A 23,418-nucleotide genomic window follows, 5' to 3' on the forward strand; every position below is an offset into this window, starting at 1 on the left:
CGAAAGGCGCTCCTCAGTTACTCGACCCTTGGGTACAAACGGTCCGGCTAGAGAGCGAGATAAGCCTTGATACGGGTCGCGTGAGAGAGGCGGGCGGCGAAGCGGAGGGTTCAATTCCTGAGGCATCGGCTGATTCACCGGTTTGACCTTCTTGGCGACTGGTTTGTACTTGGCCGCCAGCGCCAAATAGCCGCCCTCCTTCCATGATCGCGCCAAATCCACCTGCGCGCTGTACCCAAGCCCGGAATCCATGAGAAGACGCGTCCGATGCTCCGCCCAACTCCCGAATGCCGCCTTATCTGAAAAGGAGAGTCCATCCGGGAAGTCTTTGCTCACGTATGTGGCACGCGGCAGGGTTTTCGACGATTGGGGAGCATCACGCCTCGGAGGTGCATATTGGTGGGAACTTACTTTCACGCCATATGCCCTCCACGACGGTCCGAACATTACAATTCCTCCTTCACATTCCATTCCAAGAGAGCATAGTTTAAGCTCGTTGCGGAGCTCCGCTCCGCACACCGCGCCTTCTGTCGCGCCAGGTCCTGAAAGAAAAGCACCAGAATCCGGGTTGTGGCTCACCAGAGTGGCACGGGGCAGGGTTTTCGACGGTTGAGAAGCATCACGCCTCGGAGGTGCATATTGGGAGGAACTTACTTTGTTACTCCCAATCCTCCGCGGTATCTCAGAATCTGGTTTACGTGCTTGAGCCTCTGTTTCCAAGGAAATTAGTTTATTCTCTTCGCGGAGACGATCACAGTTTGAATCTTGAGACTTCTCCTGAAACGAGAATTGAGAACTTGCGGAGGGTTCCCGTGATGGGGCTGAGGCCTCCTTGTGATGAAACGAGGATAGTTTATTCTCTTCTCGGAGACGACAATCCGGGCTTGAAGGGTTGACGGTACTGGAAAAGAAAGGGGGCGAACAGGGGCGGCTCACAGCGTGGCATGTAATGTTTTCGACGCGCGTAGAGATGCCCGGAGGTGCACAATGGATGGGACTTACTTCTGTCTCTCTAATGCCCAGCGAAATACCCCTTTTTTCCTCTCCCGCACCTCTTCTAGTGTACAACTGAGACTTGAAACTGAACTGAAACTGAAAGCCGATCTTCTTTTTGCTGTTTTTGATTATCTGTGAATGTTTTTCGGGTTTTCTGATTTGGTGACTGAAAGAAGAAGTGAAAAGAAAAGCGGGCCGATGATACTCGAAAAGATGAGTCGATTCGACGGCGAGAGTTCGAGCATCTAGATTAAAACTGCCGTGTACCGAACCAACTGTGCTCATAAAAAAGGACGATCCTCCGAAGAATCGTCGGGGAGCCGCGCCACATGAGTAAGCACTGCCTTACGGCCCTGACCTGGGAAATCACGCTCCCATCGACCTGACCCAGTCGAACACAAAGAAACCTCGATGTTTCTTCCAGTGGCGTCCGGTATGATAAGCTTCTCGCCCGATTGTGGTGAGAACGCCAGCGTAGCCGCCACATCCATTAGGAAGGGCCGACCTAAGATCAGCGGCCCGTCCATCTTTGTGATCCAAAAGTGACAAGTCTTCACCAACGACTTGCCGATCCGGACCTGCACATCTTCAGCTACACCCATCAATTCACAGGCCTGGTTATTGATACCGTAGACCGCGGATGCAAAGTTAACACGAGGGCTTAGATTAAATTTGTTGGCCATGGCGTCCGAGATCAGATTCAATTGAGAGCCCGAGTCGACAAGGGGAGACGCTGAGGTCTCATCGTCCCCAATGAGACACGGCAAATATCCCAGGGGGCAGGAGTAAAGGTTTGGATCGGTTCCCAAATCTCTGTCAGAGACCTCAGCCAACGTCCCGGAGTTCACCTTCAGCTCTTCGGTTCCGACCTCAACACGCCGTCTAGATACCCATTTCTTCATGCCTTCGGCTATGGAGGGGGAGATCGCCATGAGTTCCGATACCGTGATGTCGGGCACCTTCAACACGGCTATCTTTTGCAATACGCCGTCAACCGCATTCGGGTGTTCGCGCGAGACCTCTCTTTCAAAGCGCACTTTCGGACCAGCAGCCTTTGTGGGCGTCGGCGGAGTCGTGGGGCGATCGGGAGACAGCTCGTGCGTTGGGTCGCCTCCAGGACTGCGCTCGAAAAGCTCCGCCTCCTCGTCCATCGCACTTCTTTCTTCGGGAACAGGCGGAGTTGGAGCTCGACGGATAGGGCGCTTCGCGGCACTGAGAGGGACGGCTGGGGCCTTATAAGGCTTCGAGTCTTCATGCCGCTTCCTTCCCGCCGGGTCGGCCTCATAAGCTCCCGAGAATGACTGAGACGTCACCGCGGGCGGGTACCACGGTTGAAGAGACCCGCAACCGACTTTGAATCCCACGGCGGGCTCCGTCGCCGCCTGACTTGCTGCAGTTCTCATGGGCTGGAACGACGCCACCACATGACGAATCGGCCTGGTAGAGTCCCAGGGTATCAAAGCTCCATTCGGCAAAAAGAAATTTGTGCCCTTCTGCTCTACGAGGTTGTCGTCCTTATCCTTCTGGAGCTCGAAGCAGCGGGCGGTCCCGTGTCCCTCGCGATGGCAGTAGAAACACACCATCGGACCCCGCGGATTCTGTGACTGCGATGGTTTACCCGGTACCGAGGCCAGCTTCTGGTCAAGCTTCTGTTCGAAAGACTCGAACATCTTCGACAGCTCATCCATAGTGGGAACGGGCTTCGGCGGAGCCGCTACCGCCTTCGGGCGCCTCTCCTCTCCCATCCGCTGCATGATACCATTCGACTCGCTCAAAGTCGCGGGTCCCACCGGTTTAGACGCCTTTGAATCTTCGAAGATCAACGCGGTCTGCCTTCTCATTACTTCAGTGATTGCAGCTTTAAGAACATCGAATTTTGGCAACTTGAAGCGGTTGTCGGCTGTGGTGATCATCGTATTATCTTTAAGCAGCTGTTCGCGAATTCGATCCTGGACAACTAGCGAGAACGACTGATAGTAGTCGTTACGGATCTCCTCCACGGAATCGATATGATCCTTGGCGAGAAGGTAGGCCTGAATGGGCTCCCAGTGCTTCCTGAAGGCCTGATAGTCCTCCACAGAGGAAACCCCTCCGCGCGCAACCCATCCCTCCGTCAAAGTCCTGATGTCTCGAGCGGTGAATTTCGCCGAGTCAACTTCTCCCCAGTAGGACAACATTGAAGCCTTCAACTTCGGCCAGTTCGGCGGCTCATAGCCTTCCAAGGTCTCCAGAACATCGAGGAGCGCGTCGTCCACAAAGAAGAACAACTGCTCGGCCATGTCCTGCCCCGAGGCTTTGTCCAAGCGAGCAGCGACTTGATACTGGTGCAGGAAGCGTTCGACGTTGGTCCCATCGAACTTGAGGCTCTTGCCGTGCGGCGGTTTGATCTTGACGGCCTCAACGGTTGTGGGTTCGGCCATCTTGCTCTTGAGAATCTTCAGACTGAACTAACAAACAAAGCGGACGCGATAGGACGGCTCACAGTGTGGCGAGTGATGTTTGAAACACGTAGATAGCCCTAGAGGTGCACTATGGATGGGACTTACTTCTATCCCTCCTATGCCCCGCGTCTGAACGCCCTAAGAAAAGATTAAAAAAATAAAAGAAAACCCGGACGATTAACCAACGCCACGAAAACTTCGCGCTGATCTTGATCCTGAAACGAGGATCCCGAAACGACTTCGAGATAAACTTGAGCTCCTGAGACGAATCAGTCGCGCGGCAAAAGAATCTGTTGCTTTAAAGGATCTGGTTCTTCCGCGCCGACCCTTCCGAATCAGAATCCCGAATAATCAAAAGAAAAAAAAGAAAGAAAATTCCAGCCTAAGACCGCCAGTCCGTCTCGAAATCCTGAGGCGAGACTGTAAATCTTGAGGTCGCTGGTTCGATCCCGGCTCGGGGGACCAAATATGGACTCCTGTCGGGTCTGAGCCGTGGCAGTCGGTTGAGGGGATGGTGCTGAGTGCTGCCCTCGTCGGTGGTCCTGCGAAAATATCGGGAATAGTCGAACAGAAGTGATAGCGGTTGGGGGGGGGGATTTGTTTGAGAGGGAACAAGGGGATGGAATACCCTCGGCGGTTTGGTTGGATGGAAAAACTCAGAAAAGAAACTCAGAGGGAAGCCGGCGCGGTCGTCGGAAACTCGGATAGTGCTCAAAAGAAATAAACTCAGGAAGCTCGGGTACTCAAAACTCAAAAAAAGGATACGGAGATGGATCGACACGATCCGGGATCAATAAACTCTCAAAACTGTGATGATATCTTTCTGGGGGGAAGAGAGTACCATGCCGATCCCTCCTCCAAGTTCGGCTGAACTTGGATTCAGGCCCGCGACATGCCGCGCGACGAGCCCTCGCGCCCGCCGCGCCCGTACAACTAAGATGAGCAGAGAAGAAAGAACAACCAAAGAGACAAACCAACAACAAAGGCCAAGAAAACAAACAAAGCCAAAACCAACCCTCCTCCAACTCAACCTCTCCAACGCGCGCAAGGAAGAAACAGAAAAAAAAAGAGAAAGACACGTGTAAAAGAAATGTAAATAGAGGAAACAGAAACAAAACCACATAAAACAAAAGGGAAGAGAAGAAAGAAAGGAAAGGGAAAGAAGGAAAGAGGGTGAGAAATGATAACCGGAGATATTGAGGGTCTTGATGATCTTGAGGCCTTTATCCCGGTGTCTTGATCCTGTGTACGCGCCAGAACTCCACACCGTCTCCTACGGTCACGGTCGAACTACCCTGGCCTTCTCCTGACCACCGCGCCCCGTTGTTGCCACCTACTGCTTCCACGGTACCTTCCACCCCTCCAGCGGCGCCCACCGTCCCTGCTCCATCCATTCCATCCATCCTTGATTCCCCACCCTTAAACATACCTCTCCAACCCCGCTTTGACCGACGGCTGACTGCATCCATGCATGCACCTCTGAACAGAGTTCGAGATCGGACCCCGTCGCCTGTCTCCTCGTCAAATGACACAGATGCATCGGACGGTAAGTCTGCCCCGTCGCCGATCCCCCTTCCGTCGCCATTTCTTCGCCCTGCATCTCCTCCATCTCTTCTCCCATCTCCTCCTCTGCTTTCCCCTGTCGCACGGGCTCCTCCTAAGGTTCGCCCACCTTCACCGCTCCACAGGTCCTCTCCACCGGTGCTGCCTCCCGTTCTCCCGACTACGGAAAACTCCCCTCGTGTCCCTCAAGTGGCGAACCCTCCTCCGCCTCCCCCGCCCCGCGTCCCCTCGCCTCCACCGGTACGACGGTCCAACAGATCCAGGAAAGCCCCGGATCGCTACGGGCAGTGGTCAAAATCAGCGACTGCTCCTGAAGAAGTTGACACTCCCAAGACCTGGCGCCAGCTTCAGCGGTCCCCACACAAGGACAAATGGCTAAAGGCTGCTAACAAAGAATTCTCTTCTCTTCTAGGGATGAACACGTGGAAATTGGTACCGCGTCCGGTGAAACGTCGTATCATAAAATTGAAATGGGTTTTTAAGGTCAAACGCAGACCGGACAAATCTATTCAGAAACTGAAAGCGCGGTTGGTCGCCATGGGCTACTCCCAAATTCGAGGTCTAGACTACAATGAGGTTTTTTCGCCCACACTTCGAATGGAGACATTTCGTCTCATCTGCACTCTCCTCGCCGCCCGGAGCTGGAAAGGCCGCCAGGTTGACTTCAAAACCGCGTTCCTAAACGGTCACCTCGACGAGCCGATCTACATGGAGCAACCAATCGGTTTCGAAGATTCCGCGCACCCGGACTATGTATGCAAGGTGACCAGATCTTTATACGGTCTGAAACAATCTCCCCGTCAGTGGAATCAAGAACTCAATTCTGCTCTCGTGGATCTTGGCATGTCTCAATCGAAATACGATCCCACGCTTTACTTCCGCATAACCGGCAAGAAGCTCGTGTGTGCGGTGACAGTTCACGTGGACGATCTCACGGTAGTGGGCGAGCCGGCTCATGTAGATGGGCTCATAACTTCCCTGGGCTCTCGATTTAAAATTGGGGCTGACGAGGACCTGCATCATTTTCTATCTATCAAAATCACCAGGGACCTTGAAACCCGTCTGATCTATCTTTCCCAATCGCACTATATCGACGATATGATCTCTCGTTTTATTCCTGGAGATTCCCTCAACGTATCGACACCTACGGACTTGTTTTTCAAAGATCTCCGCCGGCGCAAGCCCGGAGATCCCATCTCATCCGGTCCGTACAACCAATTGATCGGGTCTCTTCTGTGGGTTGCGCAATGCACCAGACCGGATGTCTCGTTCGCCGTGAACAGGCTTTCTCAGTTCCTGAAGGACCCCTCCGACTCTCACTGGACGGCTGCTGTTCGAATTCTCCGTTACCTCGCTGCTACCAAAAATCTCCGTCTCCGTCTTGGCGGCTCCCTCGTTTTCGGGGGTTTTTCTGACGCCGACTGGGCTGAAGACAGGGAGGATCGCAGGTCTACTTCGGCTTACACTTACCGTCTTGGTGATGGATCAGTCTCGTGGAAATCTCGCAAACAGGCGACTGTTTCTCTTTCCAGCACCGAGGCAGAGTACAAAGCTCTCTCGGATTCGTGTAAAGAGGGTCTCTGGTTCCGCAACGTCCTAACTGAACTGTGCCTTCGTCCAAAGCAAGCAATTCCTCTCCACGTCGACAACGAAGGTGCAGAGGCTCTGGCCAACAACCCTGAACATCACTCGAGAACCAAGCACATTGATGCACGATATCATTTTGTGCGCGAGTGCGTCAAAGACTCCAAAATCAAGATTCTTCACGTCTCGACACATGACATGCTGGCTGATATGTTAACAAAACCGCTATCCCGTCTGCTCCTCGAAAAGCACCGCCTTATGTTTGGTATCGTTTAGTTTTTTTTGTTGTCACTACAGTTTCTTTCCTCATGTTTTCATTTTTTTCTCTCATCTCAGATTCTCAGCAAGGGGGGGTGTTGAGGTTGGCTCATCTGGTTGTCTGCTTCGATCTTCATTTCTCATCCGCTCATCTCATGTCACACGCCTGTCACATTGTTTCTTTGTTTCCGCTCGACTACATAACCTGGAGTAGCAGACGTTGGAAAGGCTTTCCTCATCCTTTCCAACACACTCACCATACTCGTGTCTGCTGCTTCAGGTAAGTTTCATCTCTCTATATTTCTCTGTATAGTTGTCTCATATGAAATCAAAATCCTTTCCAACACACTCACCATACTCGTGTCTGCTGCTTCAGTCCCATTTATTTCATCAGGATTTTCAGTTTTCAGAGCCATTCTCACCCTGCAAGACATAGCCCGCTGGACAGCCAGTCATGTCCGGCTCATTCGACGCACACGGGTTTGCGCTGGACACCAGATATGTGAGTTTGAGCCCGGCCCGGGGTCTCTGAGGGCTAAGCATGGCTAGCCCACGGGCAGCCCGAGACCGCCCGATTATTATCCTACATCTTCCTCTTTGGATGTGATTTATCGTACTCAGGATTCTCAAGATGGCTACCTTAAGCGACCTGCCAACCGAGCTAATCGACAAGATAATTTATTTCACTACACTCCGTATTATAACTAGCCAACAATTAGAAGCGATCGAAAAAACATTCAAGCACTCTCGTGATGGGTATGACCACCATAGGGTTGACCACAACAGGATCATCAGTCTACAGGACCAACACATCGCAAGCTGCCATGAATGGTTTCAACACCATGAACGAACATACGTACGTTATACTTTCTTTCCTTGCACGGTCCTTAACCATAAACAGTACATGTCCCAAGCTAAATCCTTGAAATTGATCAAATGATAGGCATCTCAAGTATCGTGGCCAGTGGCAGACGGCAAGTCATTGAACCTGCGAGACACTTCGGAACTGAAGATGAATAAAAACTTACCAATCTTGAATCTGTTTCTGCAGGTCTCCCCGGGAATCCCCTATTACCATTATCCATGGTCAACCGCACCTTTCGACGATTGGCTCAGGCGAGGCTCTTCAGAGATGTGACCTTGAAATCCCCTCGGCAGATGCCCTCGTTCTTTCAGGCGCTGGCTGGGCCATTCCCCGGTGATAACTCAATGGATGACCACGATGCACATAGCACTCAGGAGGACCAGATGAGTGACGTCCAGCGGTCTGGGGATACTCCTTGTCTGAACCAAGTGTCGCGATATGTTCGCTCGATACAGTTCTGGTGGAGCGGCATCTTTGAGAACACACAGGGCAACGGATTTCTGGCCCACGATATCATCCGGTCCTGTCCCCTTATCGAATACATCCACATTGATCATTCGTTCTTCAGTGAATGTGAACAGTCAATCATCGAAGCCTTAGCGAGTCGGCAGCTGATCCAAAAATTTACGACTATGGGACATTGGTCGAACCGTCCCGAGGTGGGTTTCTGCTGGCGAATCGACGAGGCCGTCGATCTACTCTCGAAGTGGGAATTTCTTCACACGATCGACTTGAGAATTATAGGCCGGCAAATCGAGACGCAGGAGTCAACGATTCCCCCAACAATCCCGGTCTTGAATCATGCCCTACGGTCGGTTATCTTGACAAAGCCTGACTTAAGCGGGATCGAACTCTCGACACTTCTACAGGGCTCTCTGAAGAGCTTGTTAACGCTCCAGATCTTATATCCGACGTCGAGGCTTGACCGGCCCGGTTTATGTCGAATTCTAAGAGAATACACCAACCCTGACTTGGAAATCTTGATGATCGATGTGGATATTGAGTGGCACCCGATCCAAACAAACTGCGAAACTTCCGATGACCCTGCTAAAAATCGCGCCCTACTAGACATTGTTATCAAGTCCACCTACGCCTTCAGAAAGTTGAAAACCTTGCTTGTTGCTGGTTATCTAGTCGGCCCCCGGTTCCTGACCCTCCTCCCTCAATCCCTCATAAAGCTTGCTGTTGCGAAATCTGAACTGCCATCTGCTGCGTTTTTTGAGGCCTTCTCAAGTGATCGCCAGCCTGACCCCCCTGGTGACTTGGATACCCTTTTGCCATGGCTGCCCAATTTGAAATGTTTATCAGTTCGGGATGAATGTAGGGCACACAGATGTCAGTTTTTATTTTCTGTCCTTTTCAAATTGGATTCAGAGGACATCATGAGGTCAGTAAAACTATACTAACGCGAAACTGAAAATGAATAATCTTCATTTACAAAAAAATAACGTTCCTCGTGGGTATCCGCATCTGAGACTGTAGGGCCCATTGAAGACCGAAATCTCATGTCAGAGATGATGGAAAAACGAGGGGTGTGTTTCCATGCAAGTTGCCACTGCGGGCCAGACTTTGGTAGGATAGAGTTGAATTAGGACGAGGCGGTGGAAGTGCTGGAAACTGTGGATGAGCAAAACATGAGAATGGTACATCGGTTCGAAAAGGACGCTCGCTTGACCTTGTTCTATGTAGTAAGTAACAGTAAGTATTGGAAATCACCTCCCGCATCAAATTCTGTTATCAAAATAACCCATTATGGTCATTGGTTACTGTTTCAATCCATTTCGACCTCCAGGTCATCATTCAACAAGACGTCATTGATAGCTGAAGGCACGAAATGTGTGACGTTCGATGAAAATGAGAATTTATTTGAATATGTATAGCGGCTAAATATGTGGCTGACGGTTTTACAAACATTGGGCGTCCAACGATCCTGGTAGTGCTTGTGTTGTGCTATCATGGACCCGTGTCATTGCCCATCAAACTGGGCTGCTCTCCGGCCTTTTTTCTTTGCACTCTACATACCTTGAGGAGGGCCGCACTGGAGCCCGGAGCCTGAGGGTCGGCGAATTTGTTCCCGTCGAAATCCCGGCGGGTATACCCGCCCCGCAGATACCACCTCGCGGGAATCGGGTATGCCCGCGGGACCGGGACACGGGTATACGGGCCAACCCGCGCGAGCCACCTTCCAGTGCCCCGAACTTAGCACAAGTCCCTCGCCTGCCGGGTTGTCGGCGCCAGGGGGTGAGGCGCGCCAAGGTGCGCGCCCCCCCGGTGCGCGCACCCGGGGCCCCGGAAATCCCAAAAATGGGGGTCGGCGCGCACCTGACTTACCCTACTTTTTGAGAGAACGTTGCAACAGCTCTTCCCTTACAACTTAAAGACAGTCGATCAACCTTTGAATTACTGGCTTACCCTTCCCTACACACCCGATTCAAGTGCATTTGAAGAAGCTAGCCATTGGCATCCTCAAAGTTGTTCCCCATGCTGCCGGAGTTGAGGGGCTATTCTCCATCATGAGTGCAATTACAGTTGCGAGGGGCATATTACTGTACAGATTAAACCCCCGGGGGCCCCCGGTTCGGAATTTTGGGATCTGGGAGGAAAAAAAAAACAGGAGATTCAGCCTAATTTGGCAGGATCTGACACTGATCTTCTGAATGAACAACCTCTTGGATGGTCTTGAGTCTCGAAGAGAAGCAGTCGGCAACGGCCGCGTGTGGAGCAAAATTGTGTGAAGGGTGCTGAGAGGTGAAGAGGGCACTCGGACTCTGTAGCTATGGGCTGATGAGTGCTCGGACAGGCTCGGACCCCATGACTATGGGTTTATGAGATCCATAGTCATGGAGTTACAGGTTATAAACCCATAATTATGGGCTCATGGCATGTACTTAGCATTGGGTTCGGAATGTAGGGGCCAAAAAAAAAAAAAAAAAAACTGGCTGGTCAGAAACCTTAGCCGGGATAGAACTAGAATCTACAGCCTCCAAAAGGCCCAAAACTATCATTTACATGTTATGTTAAGCCCATATGCATGGGCCTAATTTGGCCTGCGTCTCAGATCTGATTTTGTGGGCAAGGCCGTACAGTAATATGCCCCTCGCAACTGTAAAACTAAATCTTGAAATCAAATGTCACCCATCACCTTGAAGATGATGGCCCAACTTACGCTTCAACTCCTCATGAATGGCAATCAATTACCAGCACAAAACATGAAGACCTATGATGCATTTCTCACTCCGGCAGAACTAGATGAATTTGAATCCGGGGTCTTTGCTGAAGAGCAAATGCAAGTAGTTGCCTCACGGGACAACACTTTTGTGGACACCATCTTTGATTTTGACGTGTGGGAAAACCAACCTCAACCGTCTGAAAAAGTGATTGACCTCAAAACTATCCAAGAAAACCCGGCCAATTGCAACTGGGACCCAAACAATCTTTGGGTTTGAATCTCATTTCACTCCCTCGTCTTTTTTTGTACTTCTTCAGCTGTCTAATGTCATGAAATTTAATGTACATGTCAATTAAATATGTGATGTGATTCAAAAAAAGTTAAAACTAGGCGGGGCCAAGCTTGCCGGGGCGCCACCAGCCAAAGGCCTTTGGGCGCTCAGCTGGCGCCCCTGGGCGCGCACCTTTTGAAAAGGTGGCGCTGACAACCCTACTGCCGGGGGGCGTGGCACAAAGCGCCTCGCACGAAGTGCGACCTCCCGTCAGGGCGGGACTTGCATGGAATCCCTGATTCCTGGCGTTTTGACAAAATGAAAGGGTTTTTTATCAAGGTCCTTACTAAACAAAATATGGTTATTCTGCCATTACACGTAGTTTTACAATCTGACAGGACTTTGCCCGCTTGATTTTAAGGATTCTTCAAAATTTTGAATTTACTTCCTACACTTTGAAGGGTGTACGTTTTTATGGTGCCACTGCAGCCCATTTTTCATAGTTCCATTTTGATTTTTGAGCTCACATGGTTTTTTGATTAAATCAGTGTGCACTTTTGCAGTGGCTTTCAAAACTTTTAAATTTGTTTTCCTACATGAAAAGGGGTGGGCTTTAGGGTAAAATTGATCACCTCAAAATGAGATTTCCATGAAGAAAATTCCTTTTCTATGTTTACACACAGTTTTTCAGGGCCCCAGGACTGAGCAGAAAACACAGTTTTCCACATTTCCCCATGTTTTTTTGCTTTGGAGTTTTTATGTTTCCATTCACCTGAATGTGTTCCACACAGCTTGCTGGAATTCACCAGCAACCTGGTTTTGTACCAGCCCCCTTAGATAGCCTTGGTTGGTGCCTGGGTGGGAGCCTCAGGCAAGCATAAAATGTTTGCCTAGGATTCCCTGAAAATCTTGACAGCTTTCTAGCAGCTCTTGGAAAGGCTAAAGCTCCCAGCTTTTAGAATGGCTGCCTGGGTGATTTGAGGTATTTTAGCAGCTTTCAGGTTGTCATTGGCAAGCTGGTAGATGTGCAAAAAGTCAAAGGGGGAGATCCGACTACCTCAGCAGCCAATATCAGTGAGCTGATCCCCAACATTTGACCAGACAGCCCTTTCCATGCAATCTCTTGGCAAGCTTCCTATTCTAACATTTGACCAGAGACAGCCTGGCCGTCAGAGATTTGATGGTCAGGTTGCCAGGTCTGGAAGGTCAAGCTGACAAGTATTGCTGTTCAACCGCCACTTTGGGACCCTTGGCAGTTGGGGTGCCAACAAACACAGAGGTCAGCCGCCGGGCGGCTTGTCCACAAAGTATGGACCAGTGGCCGCCCACCACATGCATGCCATTACCATCAAGTCACACCGACTGTGACCAGCAAAACCACAGCAGACCGGCATGTTTTTCCGGTTGGCGTTGGACAATGTTTGATGTTGGGTTCTTGGCCCAAAGGCACCAAAACTGCTTGTGTGGTGTATATCTTTTTATGTATATCTCAGGCACAAGGTATCAGAAATAAAGTAGAGAAAATTTTTGGCCTGCCTCTGTGTGACCACATACCTTCAGAATCCCCTTTGAATCCCTAAACAAACATACAAAACGTGGGTTCTTGGAGGGTAGTTCAAACAGTTCTTTGGCAATTTTTTAAAAATCTGATTCAGGCCCCACAAATACCAAGAAAAAACCAACAGCAAGCCATGCCCCTTTTGCATCTCATGGGCTGGTTTGATTGACTTCCATGCAATTGTGTAGCTGCTGCAGAAGCAAACTTAACCCAAGGCCCTCGCTGCTGCACCAAAATTGGCTTTATTTGCCTGTCGTGCAAGGTAGGGCATAAGTCACTCTCTTCGGAGGGTTACTTGCGCCTTCAAAAAAAGGACAGATAAATATGCTCACAGGAGTTGTTTGACTGGTGTGGGCCAAATAGCTGGCTGGGCGCCGCTGGGCAGCCCGTGTCTGCCTCATTGCCTACACGGGTTTGGGTTGGACACCAAATTCAGGTGATTTTTCTCTGCCTGGCCTGTCTGATTATGTAGCGGGTTGAGCTGGGCTAGCCCGTGGGCAGCCCTTAACTTAACACAAGTCCCTTGCTTTGGAGGGCCCGGGTGTAGCCTGCGCTGGCGCGAAGTGCAAGCCTCCAAAGGAGGCACTTGGGAATAATTTTGAATTTTGAATTGAGAGCTTGGGGCTGTTTGGCAGGGAAAATGCTGCCCTCACATTTGCCCCACCTTTTTCAGCTATATGCTAGTCCAGACAGCGCTGCAACTTTCAATCCCGCTCCAATTAGCCGGCCAAAGAGTCTCCCTGCGAGGGAGAACACTGAAAGCAAGTGACATGTAAATGAAATGGATCAAACAAGCATATCACAGATCATATAGTACAAGTAGGAGGAATTCCTCCAACTTGGAAGATTCCTCAGATTAGATACCACACCCAACTTGATTGTAGTTTTGACCAACTCAAATACTGCAATTGGGGCTTTCATCTATCTCTTTTCCTTTTATATTTATTTTGATTTTGACACCTCCACTTGACCTCGCCAATACCGGGTAAGTCAAGCTTCCTATTCTTATCTCTCCTTCATCTAGTTTCCTAGAGAGTTGTGATAGACTCCGGTTGACAAGAAGTCAACAGCCCCTCCTTAAGGAGGCGTGGTTTCATTCCTCCTGCTGAGCCGGTAGAGTAGAGCTCCAACAAGTATGTCGTGATAGCTGTTATCATACAATTCCATTCAGAGCACGGTCACTGAAGAGACACACCCTGACAACCTTCCTGGAGGAAAATCCTTCAGCCAAAAAAGACGGCCAAAAGGCCTGAGTTTTCTGTATCTTTCCGGGCTAGACAGACCACCCAGGGTTATCAACTTCTCCATAAATGAATTATTGAAGTTTTCATTTACCTGAGTAGCTGTATGGATCTGTGGCTGATATGCCCCCTGTGCCAATTGAACAAGGTGCCTCCAAGAGAGAACCTCACTCAAATGCCAGGGAATGGATACTATTAGCCCAAAATACAACAAAAAAAGTTATGGCCAAAAAGCCAAGATGCTAGACTACATGCCAAATTTCACACCATGTTAATTGGCTTGATGGTTTGGGAGTTACAAGTGTCTGAGTTGCAAAAAGGCAAGAAAAGCCACAAAAAGCCACAGCTGGGACTTTACTCACAAGCCCCTCTTTCAGAGGCTTGCTTCGCGGGGCTCCTTTGGCGCGCCAGGTCCCCCGGCCCATGAAACAAGGGGATTTTGGCATGTGCTAAGCTAGGGGCAGCCCAAGCCTTGGCACCCTTAATCAGGCTGATCTTTGAACGCCGGCTGCGCCCGCAGGCTAAGTCTGCTCCACAGCCGCCAGAAGTCTCATTGGATCCAACAAAAGGGTGTCTGTCAATGGCGCCAAGGGTGGGGGCTGAAAGCCCAACCCAACCAGCACTCCAGTCCTCATCCTCATCCTCTTTGTTTCTCTATACTGTATGAGCTGACAGATTTATTTTTTGGTTATTTACTAGGTCATGAAGGACCCGCAGGATGCGGTACTCCAACAGAAACAGCATTCATCAGCGTCGGCAAACTTCCAAAAATACCAGACTCTAAAAGCCACAACGTTCAGAAGGGGGCCGCAAAACTATCAACAACAAGTTAAATGCAACCACATACTTGTTAATGTGGATCCCCAGTGTCCCAAAGCAGGTATGAATATCCAAGGATCATCCACAACTCACCCGGATTTCCCGCGTCCCAAAGCAGGTTATGAATCTCCAAGGATCATCACCCAGAATTCCCATGCTCCAAGGCTAGAGCCGTCTTGGGAAACTCGGTTTGGTAGACAGAAAAGTGGAAAAATAAAACATTTTTTCTATGCCACATAATTACTCATACTAGGCCTCAAGATACCACCAAATGGACCCCAGAAATGGATTCTACGGCCAATCTCACCCCTAGTCACCATTGGAAGCACCCCTGGGCCCCCTCTAGTGTGGAAGTTACACCTCATGGACACCTATCACACGGCCAGCCCCAGTAACCCAGCTGTCACCTGCCTCAACCCAAGTTTCACAGTAGTACACTTATAAATATCACAGGATACAAAAATACATCTCCACCACTGCTCAAATTTGGGCTTGGGTTGACAATGGCCCAACTTCGCGGTTGGCAAAAGGTTGGGCTGGGTGGGCGCCAACCTGCCTGCCCAGAGTTTGACTGTGGGATCGGATTGTGTCAAAGTCTAAGATTGGTTGGGCCCCCCTTGACCTGACCAATTCAGCACCGCGGGCGGTTGGATGGGTTGGCCGTGTCTAACCCAGCCAACCCATGCCGGCTCTGATCAGCGTGCCCACGGGGGAAGCTGGTTGGGCATGACAAGAGCCCAACCAGCTTTACTCAGTGGGTGGGCCAACGCAATCATGGTTGGCGCTGAGCAGCGCGCCAACGTTGTACTCTGGTTGAGCCCCCGTTAGGCCAACCAAGAAATGATTTTTTTTTTAAAAAAAACATATTTTCTGAGCCTCTTTCCATGTTTGGAAAAAGGCTACATAAGTGAGAAATTACAAAAAAAAAAAAAGACTCTTGTCCAAATCTGCAGACTTTGTCTGACAAAATTTGGAGAAATGGGGTTGATATTGCACAATAAACTGCCAAGCATGCCAAGAAATGTGTGATGTCTTAGTCGGCAAGGCTGGTGCTTCTCTGTCGAGTGCAGCAAGCTGTAGTTTGTCAGTCCTTGAAGTGCACTGATGTACTGGGTTCAACCCCAGTAGCAAGCCATATTTTTGTTACCCGCTCACCGGACCCCAACCGCGGCGCCCACGGCAGGCCAACTTGAGGAATTCGCCAACCGCGGGCCCTGCACGTGGGAGGTTGCGCCGACCGCGGGTGGCAATCACTCCCGCTCCGGGTGACACCAAAACTTCAGGATGGGGTTGCGGGGGTTGTCTCCACATTGCGTCCAATGTCAAACCGCGGTTGGGGGTGCTCCGTGGTGTCCCTGTCAGGCTACACTCATTACATATTAGCAAAATAGACTCCTTTAAATACATAGTATGACATCATTTGTATCTACACCCACCAGCTAAAATCCCTCACCCTGTTGTCTAGATTATCTGAAACCCTAACCCACAAGCCCCTTTGGGGCTCCACTTTTGTCTATAAAAGGAGCTCTCTCCACCCCCAGTGGTCTGCTCCCCAGTTCCTCACCCAGAACTCACAAGTCACCCAACACTCATCCACACTAAAATCCTAAAACCCTTATAACAAGAATTCAACCCTTATAACAAAGTAATTCAACCCTTATAACAAAGTAATTCAACCCTTATAACAAATTAATTAAAACACTTACATGTTGCCAGTCAAACAGATTTCATCTGGGACAGACCAGACCTATCACTTAATAAAACTTGCCAACCTGAGATTGGTGGGTCTTGTTGACTGATAACAGAAGGGCAGAGCTTTCAACTCCATCATACCCTTTGAAATTCAGCAAAAGGGTTTCATTACCACTTTTGAGTCTTAAATCAGCCAAATCTGACCAACAAGTCCCCTGAAAAGGAAGGGAAACCAGTGAAGCTTACAATTCCCCAGGAGCACCAGGTAGGACAAGGTATTGTGCACCAATTATAAATATTCCTCCATCATTGAGATTGGGAGCAAAACAGTCATTTCATCTCCTTTGCATTGGCAGGCCCTACAAATCTTATATCAATTCTTTCTAACCCTAATTTTAATTTTCAACTTTCAACATTGCTTGCTGTTAAACACCCCAGACACTCTCTGAGACAGCCTCTTTATTATAATTTCCACCTTTATCTCTGAGTTTGATTAGCCTCCATTCAAATTTTCACATCAGCTCCCTGGAGTAGCCATCCTTGCCATCACTTCTGAGTTGTGAATCTTAAATTTGAAATCCTTTCTACCTTGAACGTGATCCCTTAAGCTTAGATATCTTACCTCACTTTGATTTCACTTCACCCGGCCAATCCTTGTACAAGCTTTGCACTTCTTTTCACTGTACTGTCATTGTATCACAATTAATAACATCAGCAACCCCATAATTCCAAGTATCTCTGTAATAATAACTGTCCATCAGCCCCACTTTTACCTCCAAAACTCTCTCCACACCAAATCTCAGCTTTGTCCCTCTTCTAGTCAGCACACAATGAAAAGATCAGTCAATGATTCCAACACAAACTCTTACCCCTTAGTTAGCAAAATCTACCAAGTTTTTCCTCTTCCATTCACCCGTGAAATCCCAGTTCAGCCATTGATTCCCAACTCACTTTGCATGATCCAAAGTCTTGTGGCCACTGCACCAATGCCACCATCCTTTTCCAATCCCATCCATAAATTCACTATCCCCATCAATCACTCGCTGAAGCCAAAGCATTCATCACCGCCATGCAGACAACTGTACACTGGAGCAGACAGTGTGGTCCCAAGTTGAAGCCAGTGGCCTTACCCAAACGTGGCCAATCTGGTCGTCCCATCCACCACCTTTGTTTTGATTATGTTTGTCCTCTATCTGGAAAACATGAACCAGTACCCAACTCTCACAAGCAGCACTGCACACTCCCTCTTGCAAATGTGGTTGCAGGGGCGGGTTCTCCATCTTCCACCATGCTCAGTCCAATACACTGCGGGTTGAATGGTGTTGGCAGCACAATAACCCCAATCCCTTCTCTGAAGACAAGATCAAAAAAAACCAAAACCCTCAAATGGTGGACAGCTGGCTGACTGAATGTGTTTTGGAGGGGCTTGGCTGGACCGCAATACAGGCGTTGGTGGAGTGCCGGGAGCTTTCAATGGTAAGGTTTTTCACCTTATTCTGTGGATTCTGCAGAGGGTACACTATAATGACACTTGGCTTCCTCATCTCTCATTCAACAGATGCACAGCGCCACTGTCAAGCTGGAGCTGAGCAGCCTGAAGTTTGATCAATACCGATATCTTGTTGCCACCCAAATGGCCGTGTTGGCAAGACGTGATCCTGACCCGTTCAAATCGCTGAGCCTTTGGAACAACAACTTGAAGCAGCAAGATTGGCATACATTCCTCCCGGTACTGCACAACTCAGCCAATTTTGTTTTTGCCTTTCAATCACCTTGGCAGAAACAGCAAATGCTTGAGCACGGCCATGCAATGATCATTCTGGACAGCACTCACAACACTGTCAACAATGGTTCCCTTTCTGAAGGAAAGAAGTTCAGCTTGTATACCTTTGTCATACAAGACCCAGTCATGGGCAAAGGTCTTCCAATATGCTGGGTATTCACCACCTCTGCTGCAATGTAAGTCCCCTTCCAAACAATATGTTCACTCCTGTGATGTTCTGCTTGCTAAAACTGATTTCCAATGTCCCTTTCACCCATCGCCACTGCAGTGAGCCAATCCAGTCTGTGGTACAGTGGCTGCGCGACTCTACTGGTATTGTACCGTTATCCTTCATGAGTGATTGCGCGTTGGCAATCAGAAACGGCATCAAGTCGGTGTACTCCGATATCCGCAAACGGGCCCCAAAGCTATACTGGTGTATCTTCCACGTTCTCAAGGCCTTCAAGGGCCGGGCTCAATTCTACGTACAAGAGCAATTGCGCGCAGAGGCCCTAGCCAATTTTTGGGATATTCTGTATTACCAGCGCAACCCAGAGGCAAAGCTGCAAGTGTTCTACAGAAAATGGTTGATTGTCAGCACATCTCTTGTTGACTACGTCCAGAGCCAGTGAGCACCCAATATTGTGCACTGGGCTATTTCTTATTGATCAGTAAGTTGCTCATTTTATAAATGATTGTTGGAGCCAAGTTCCAACAATATCAATTCTGCTTCTATCTCATGCAGACCACCCATCAACAGATCCACACTAAAAGCTACACCAAGGCGTGGCACAAGGTGCTTAAGGCCCATTACCTCCTCAAAATGGATGGTCGGCGCCTGATCAATGAGGTTCTCCAGGCACTTACTGATTGGGTACACACCCATTACCTCATGGGGTACATTCAGGTTGCGGATGGGTACAAGCGCCAAAAAAGAAACAGATTTCAGTCAGTTGCCAAGGTAAAGGCCAAGGGCTACACCCCGGCAATAATGGAATTGCTAGGCATACTTGTCCACAAGTTTGCTACTCATGTAATTTTATCATCTTTCTATTTATCAAGTCAACAACAGTGTTAATCATATTTGGAAACAGTCCGTCATCTCCTCATTCAGCACACCGGCAACCAACACTGAAAAAAAAACTGTGTCAACTGTGAGCAGTTGACATGCGGCAACTCTGAGGAAGCTTGTGGTGTTACACCAGCCTTACTCAAGTTTTGACTCAACCCAAGCTTCAATGCACAGTCACTGTGCACCTTGCACAGTGACTGTGCCAACAAAGGCACTTCTGCATTCATGTGGAGTTACAATGGCAGCTTGGCTTGAGTATCCTGCATGTCAACTGCAAGCAGTTGACCAAGTTATTTTTGCAGTGCAATGCATACACGCTCCAGCTCCAGCCCCGCTGTGGAACTACTCTGAGGGAATAATAGAGCTTGAGAGGGATTTGGTGCTTGAAGGGCTGCCTCTCCGGGGAACAAGAAAAAGAATATAAGAGTATGGACTCTTAAGGAAAGGGGTGGCTATGGAGATTCTTGAGGTATGTCTGTAGGTTTTAACTTTAATGGGTATACTAATCTAATAGTAGAGGTCAAGGATAATATCAAGTTTTTCCAGTCTGATTTACTGGCATAAACTAGGCTAATTATGAAGGGTGACCAGTCAGGATCTGATGGGGAACAAAAGGTAGGGCCAAAGTGGGCAGACTATATACAAAATATTATGGGGCTGAGTTGTGGTTGGAAGAAAACATGAAACAGTGAAAATTCTCAATCAAGGGGCTGAGGCTGAAAATGCTATGGGGATGGAAAGTTCTGGAATGAGGCTGGAATGTGGAGAGACAATGAAACATCAGAAAAAAGGGATTACAAATGTTCATCACCTTGTGTCATTCTCATACCTTGTTTAGGTATTAGACTTTTCTTGGTCCTTGCTTGCTTCCCTCAGAGTCCTCTCTCTCCTCACTCTGCTGACAGCTGTCTCTGGTGTTTCATAGGTATTAGAATTTTCTTTGTCCTTGCTCGCTTCCCTTGGAGTCCTCTCTCTCCTTGCTCTTCTCACAGCTGTCTCTGGTGTTTCATACAACAGGAGTTCCTGCAGGGTGACTTGAGTGGCACAGGGTCTTTGGGTGCGCCAGATGACAGGCCTGTCAAGAAGTCTTGGCCCAATGACCCGTATACCCTGCAAGACAACCAAGCTCCAACTCAAGCCGCTGACAATGACAAGCCGCTGTGGACTGAGGAAGATTTCACCTGATTCCTTGCCGATTCGTTAGCAAAAAAGCCCCCCTCCTGCCCGCCACTACCAACACCTCCTCAAGCCAATGTCTTATCCTTGACCAAGGACAAAATCAGATTTCACCTTGAAAACCTGGCAGCATCCATGCCTCTTGCATTAAAAGGAGCCAACAAAGTCCTGAAGTTTGTCAAGAACCAGCGCCAAATCACCACAGAATTGTCCCCAGATTGGATGTGGTGGTTCAAAGAAGCCTGCAAGGGGATCATGGGGCAAGTTCTTCATGGATGTCCGAATGCCCCAACACCAAGGAAGGTTGAGTTTCCGGGGATATCAGTAGTTCAGTGCCTACCTTGTGACAAAGTCAACTTGCTGACGGCACAACTGCAAAAGGCAGGTATCAAGGCGCTTGTGACAGCGCAAGGTCTTATGGTGTACAAGGATCAAAAATACAACATTCTGGCTAGCATGAACACGGGTGCAATGGAGATGCTGTGAATTGATTGCTGGGAAATGTTTGGGAGCATCAAGAATATGTGTCCAGGTTTGGTGGTAAGGAAGCAGAGAAGATAGTTTCAATATATTTAAGTGCTACAGCAAGGAATAGTATCTGCAAGCAAAGTAGCTGTAACAAGGGTGTTTTTTTTTTCTTGTTGGTGCATCAGTAGTTGACTCTGAACGTTGTGGAACTACTCTGAGGGAAGAATAGAGTTTTAGAGGGATTTGGTGCTTGAAGGGCTGCCTCTCAGGGGAACAAGAAAAAGAATAGAAGAGTATGGACTCTTAAGGAAAGGTGTGGCTATGGAGATTCTTGAGGTATGTCTTAAATGGCATTTACTTGTCTACTAATCTAATCTAATAATTGTATACTGAATATCTAGCTTGTCCAATCTGATTTATTGGCATAAGCAAGGCTAATGAATGGTGAAAATTTATTTGAATTTCTGGGGCAGGATCTGATGGGGAACAAATGACAAGGCCAAAGAGGGCAGACTATATACAAAATGTGAAGGATGGGGACAAGTGCCAAGTGAAAGTGAGTGGGAAGAATATGAAACTGAGCCCTGGAAACAATCAAGGAGGTGGAGAGACAATGAAACTGCCAAGGTGGCTGATACAGAAACAAGAAGGGAATAAGAAATACCAACAAGGGAAAATACAGCTCATATGGGGGGGGGTTGTATAATGCCAAGGCGGATACATGATGTCATTAGAAAGGGCTGTGGCTTGTACCAAAGGGATGATGTAATAAAGGGTAAAGACAAGGAAAAAGGGGGAGGCTGAAACAGGAAAAACATGTGGCTGAAACCATAGGAGGATTATGTCATATTCTAGAAGGAAAAAACAGAAGTGAGGTGGGGTGTCACATGGTGGGTAAAAGAGGAGGGAAGAGAAAGGGGGGCCTGTCCTTGGTGTCAGAGGTCCTGGGGCTTGATTCTTGAGGAAGGCGGGGCCTTGAGTAGTCCAGAGTGGTTGATAGTGAGGGGAAAAGCCTTTGATTTTGGTGCCATATTCAGGATTGGCTTACCACAACATTGTACTGCTAAACATTGTATTCATGTAAAGATTATAAGTATAGCTTCATGTTGTGTATTTGAACTGGGAGGGACAGAAGGCAAGGGTGTTGTTGGTTGGCAGAGAACAAACTCAATGCCCCCGCCCCTTATATGAGATGGCAGCCTTCCATGAGAACAATGACTTGTTGAGAAACTGTTATTGGCTTGGTGGGCACTGGGGCGGATCTGCGCCCTGCAGGAGCGGTTACGTTGGGTTGTCACGTATTGATACATCTTGTCAATTATGGTAACTAATGGATGGAAACATCTTCATTATGTGTAACCAATACCAAAGATTAACATGTTCATGATGGCTTTCTACAAGACTTGTTGGTGATAGTTTCAGCTTTGCGTTCAGCAGCTCCGACAACCTCCCAACGCCTGATGCCGCGGGACCAAAGCCACACATGGCTGCTTCTTTTGGCAGTTTTGGCTGCTTTTTGGCAGTTTTGGTTGCCTTTTGGCAGTTCTGGCTGCTTTGTGGCCCCGCTTGCATCATCAGCCCGAGTGCTCTGACATGTCACATATAACTGACACTCGGGGACATCCCCTTCCAGGCCGCTGAAGGCGAATCACCCCCCAAACCATTGGAGTTCTGTTTCGAGTGCGAGTCGATCACCGGACAACGCAGGAAGGATACATATGCGGACATTTGGGGAGGCAAGCATCCATTCTGGCCTTTTGGCTTAGACCCAGCATTGTCCACGCCAAAAGGCGAAAGCGGGCCTCGTCAGGGGGCTTGTCGGGTGATCCGGAGCCCCTCCCTCTGACCACTTTTTTTCATGAGGGGTCGCACTTGCCTGAACTCCGACCGTCACCGACCTGTAGCCCCCCCCCCCGGTTTCCCCTGTTTTGATCACCTTCCATCCCGATCAAGTATCTGTTCTTAACAGTGTAATTACTGGTATTGGTTCATCAAACCAATCAATTAATTACTCTTATCTTTGCAATGCCCTCAGCCATGACCCGGCTTGCCGGAGTGGCTGGGACGATGGCCTTGGGCTCACACTACTCCCTTGTGCTGTCAGGCAAGACCTTTTTGATCTGGTCGCTTTTTCTCCCGAAGGGTTCAATGAACATCCGTGTTTCTTCCCTATCAGCTTCCCAGGAAAAAAAATCGCTCACACCAGTCAAACAACTCCTATATTTATCTGTCCTTTGTTTGAAGACGCGAGCAACCCTCCGAAGAGGGTGACTTATGACCTTGTAAGATAGTAAGGTTGATTTTAGACCTTTTTCCATTGTTCCTTCTGCAGCAGCTACACGATTGCATTGGAAGTCAATCGAACTAGCCCATGAGATGCACAAGGGGCATGGCTCGCTGCTCGTATTTTTTTGGTATTTATGGGATCTGAATGAGATTTTTAAAAAAATCGCCAAAGAACTGTTTGAACTACCCTCCAAGAA

The 23,418-nt window shown here is 48.8% G+C and overlaps 2 protein-coding genes across 2 annotated transcripts; both read left to right on the forward strand.

Moving 5' to 3' along the window:
- Window positions 1–7,473: 7,473 nt before the first annotated feature.
- PtA15_9A355 (uncharacterized protein) lies at window positions 7,474–9,199 on the forward strand (the record flags this gene model as incomplete). Its single annotated transcript, XM_053172554.1, has 4 exons — window positions 7,474–7,698; window positions 7,786–7,816; window positions 7,894–9,094; window positions 9,190–9,199. The coding sequence occupies 4 exons, from the start codon at window positions 7,474–7,476 to the stop codon at window positions 9,197–9,199; spliced, it is 1,467 nt and encodes a 488-aa protein (XP_053023783.1).
- Window positions 9,200–18,015: 8,816 nt separating this feature from the next.
- PtA15_9A356 (uncharacterized protein) lies at window positions 18,016–20,476 on the forward strand (the record flags this gene model as incomplete). Its single annotated transcript, XM_053172555.1, has 2 exons — window positions 18,016–18,186; window positions 20,309–20,476. 2 exons carry the CDS (start codon window positions 18,016–18,018, stop codon window positions 20,474–20,476), a joined length of 339 nt encoding a protein of 112 aa, XP_053023784.1.
- Window positions 20,477–23,418: the final 2,942 nt, after the last annotated feature.

This window comes from Puccinia triticina, chromosome 9A, assembly GCF_026914185.1.
Source record: "Puccinia triticina chromosome 9A, complete sequence".
Taxonomy (NCBI): Eukaryota; Fungi; Basidiomycota; class Pucciniomycetes; order Pucciniales; family Pucciniaceae; genus Puccinia; species Puccinia triticina.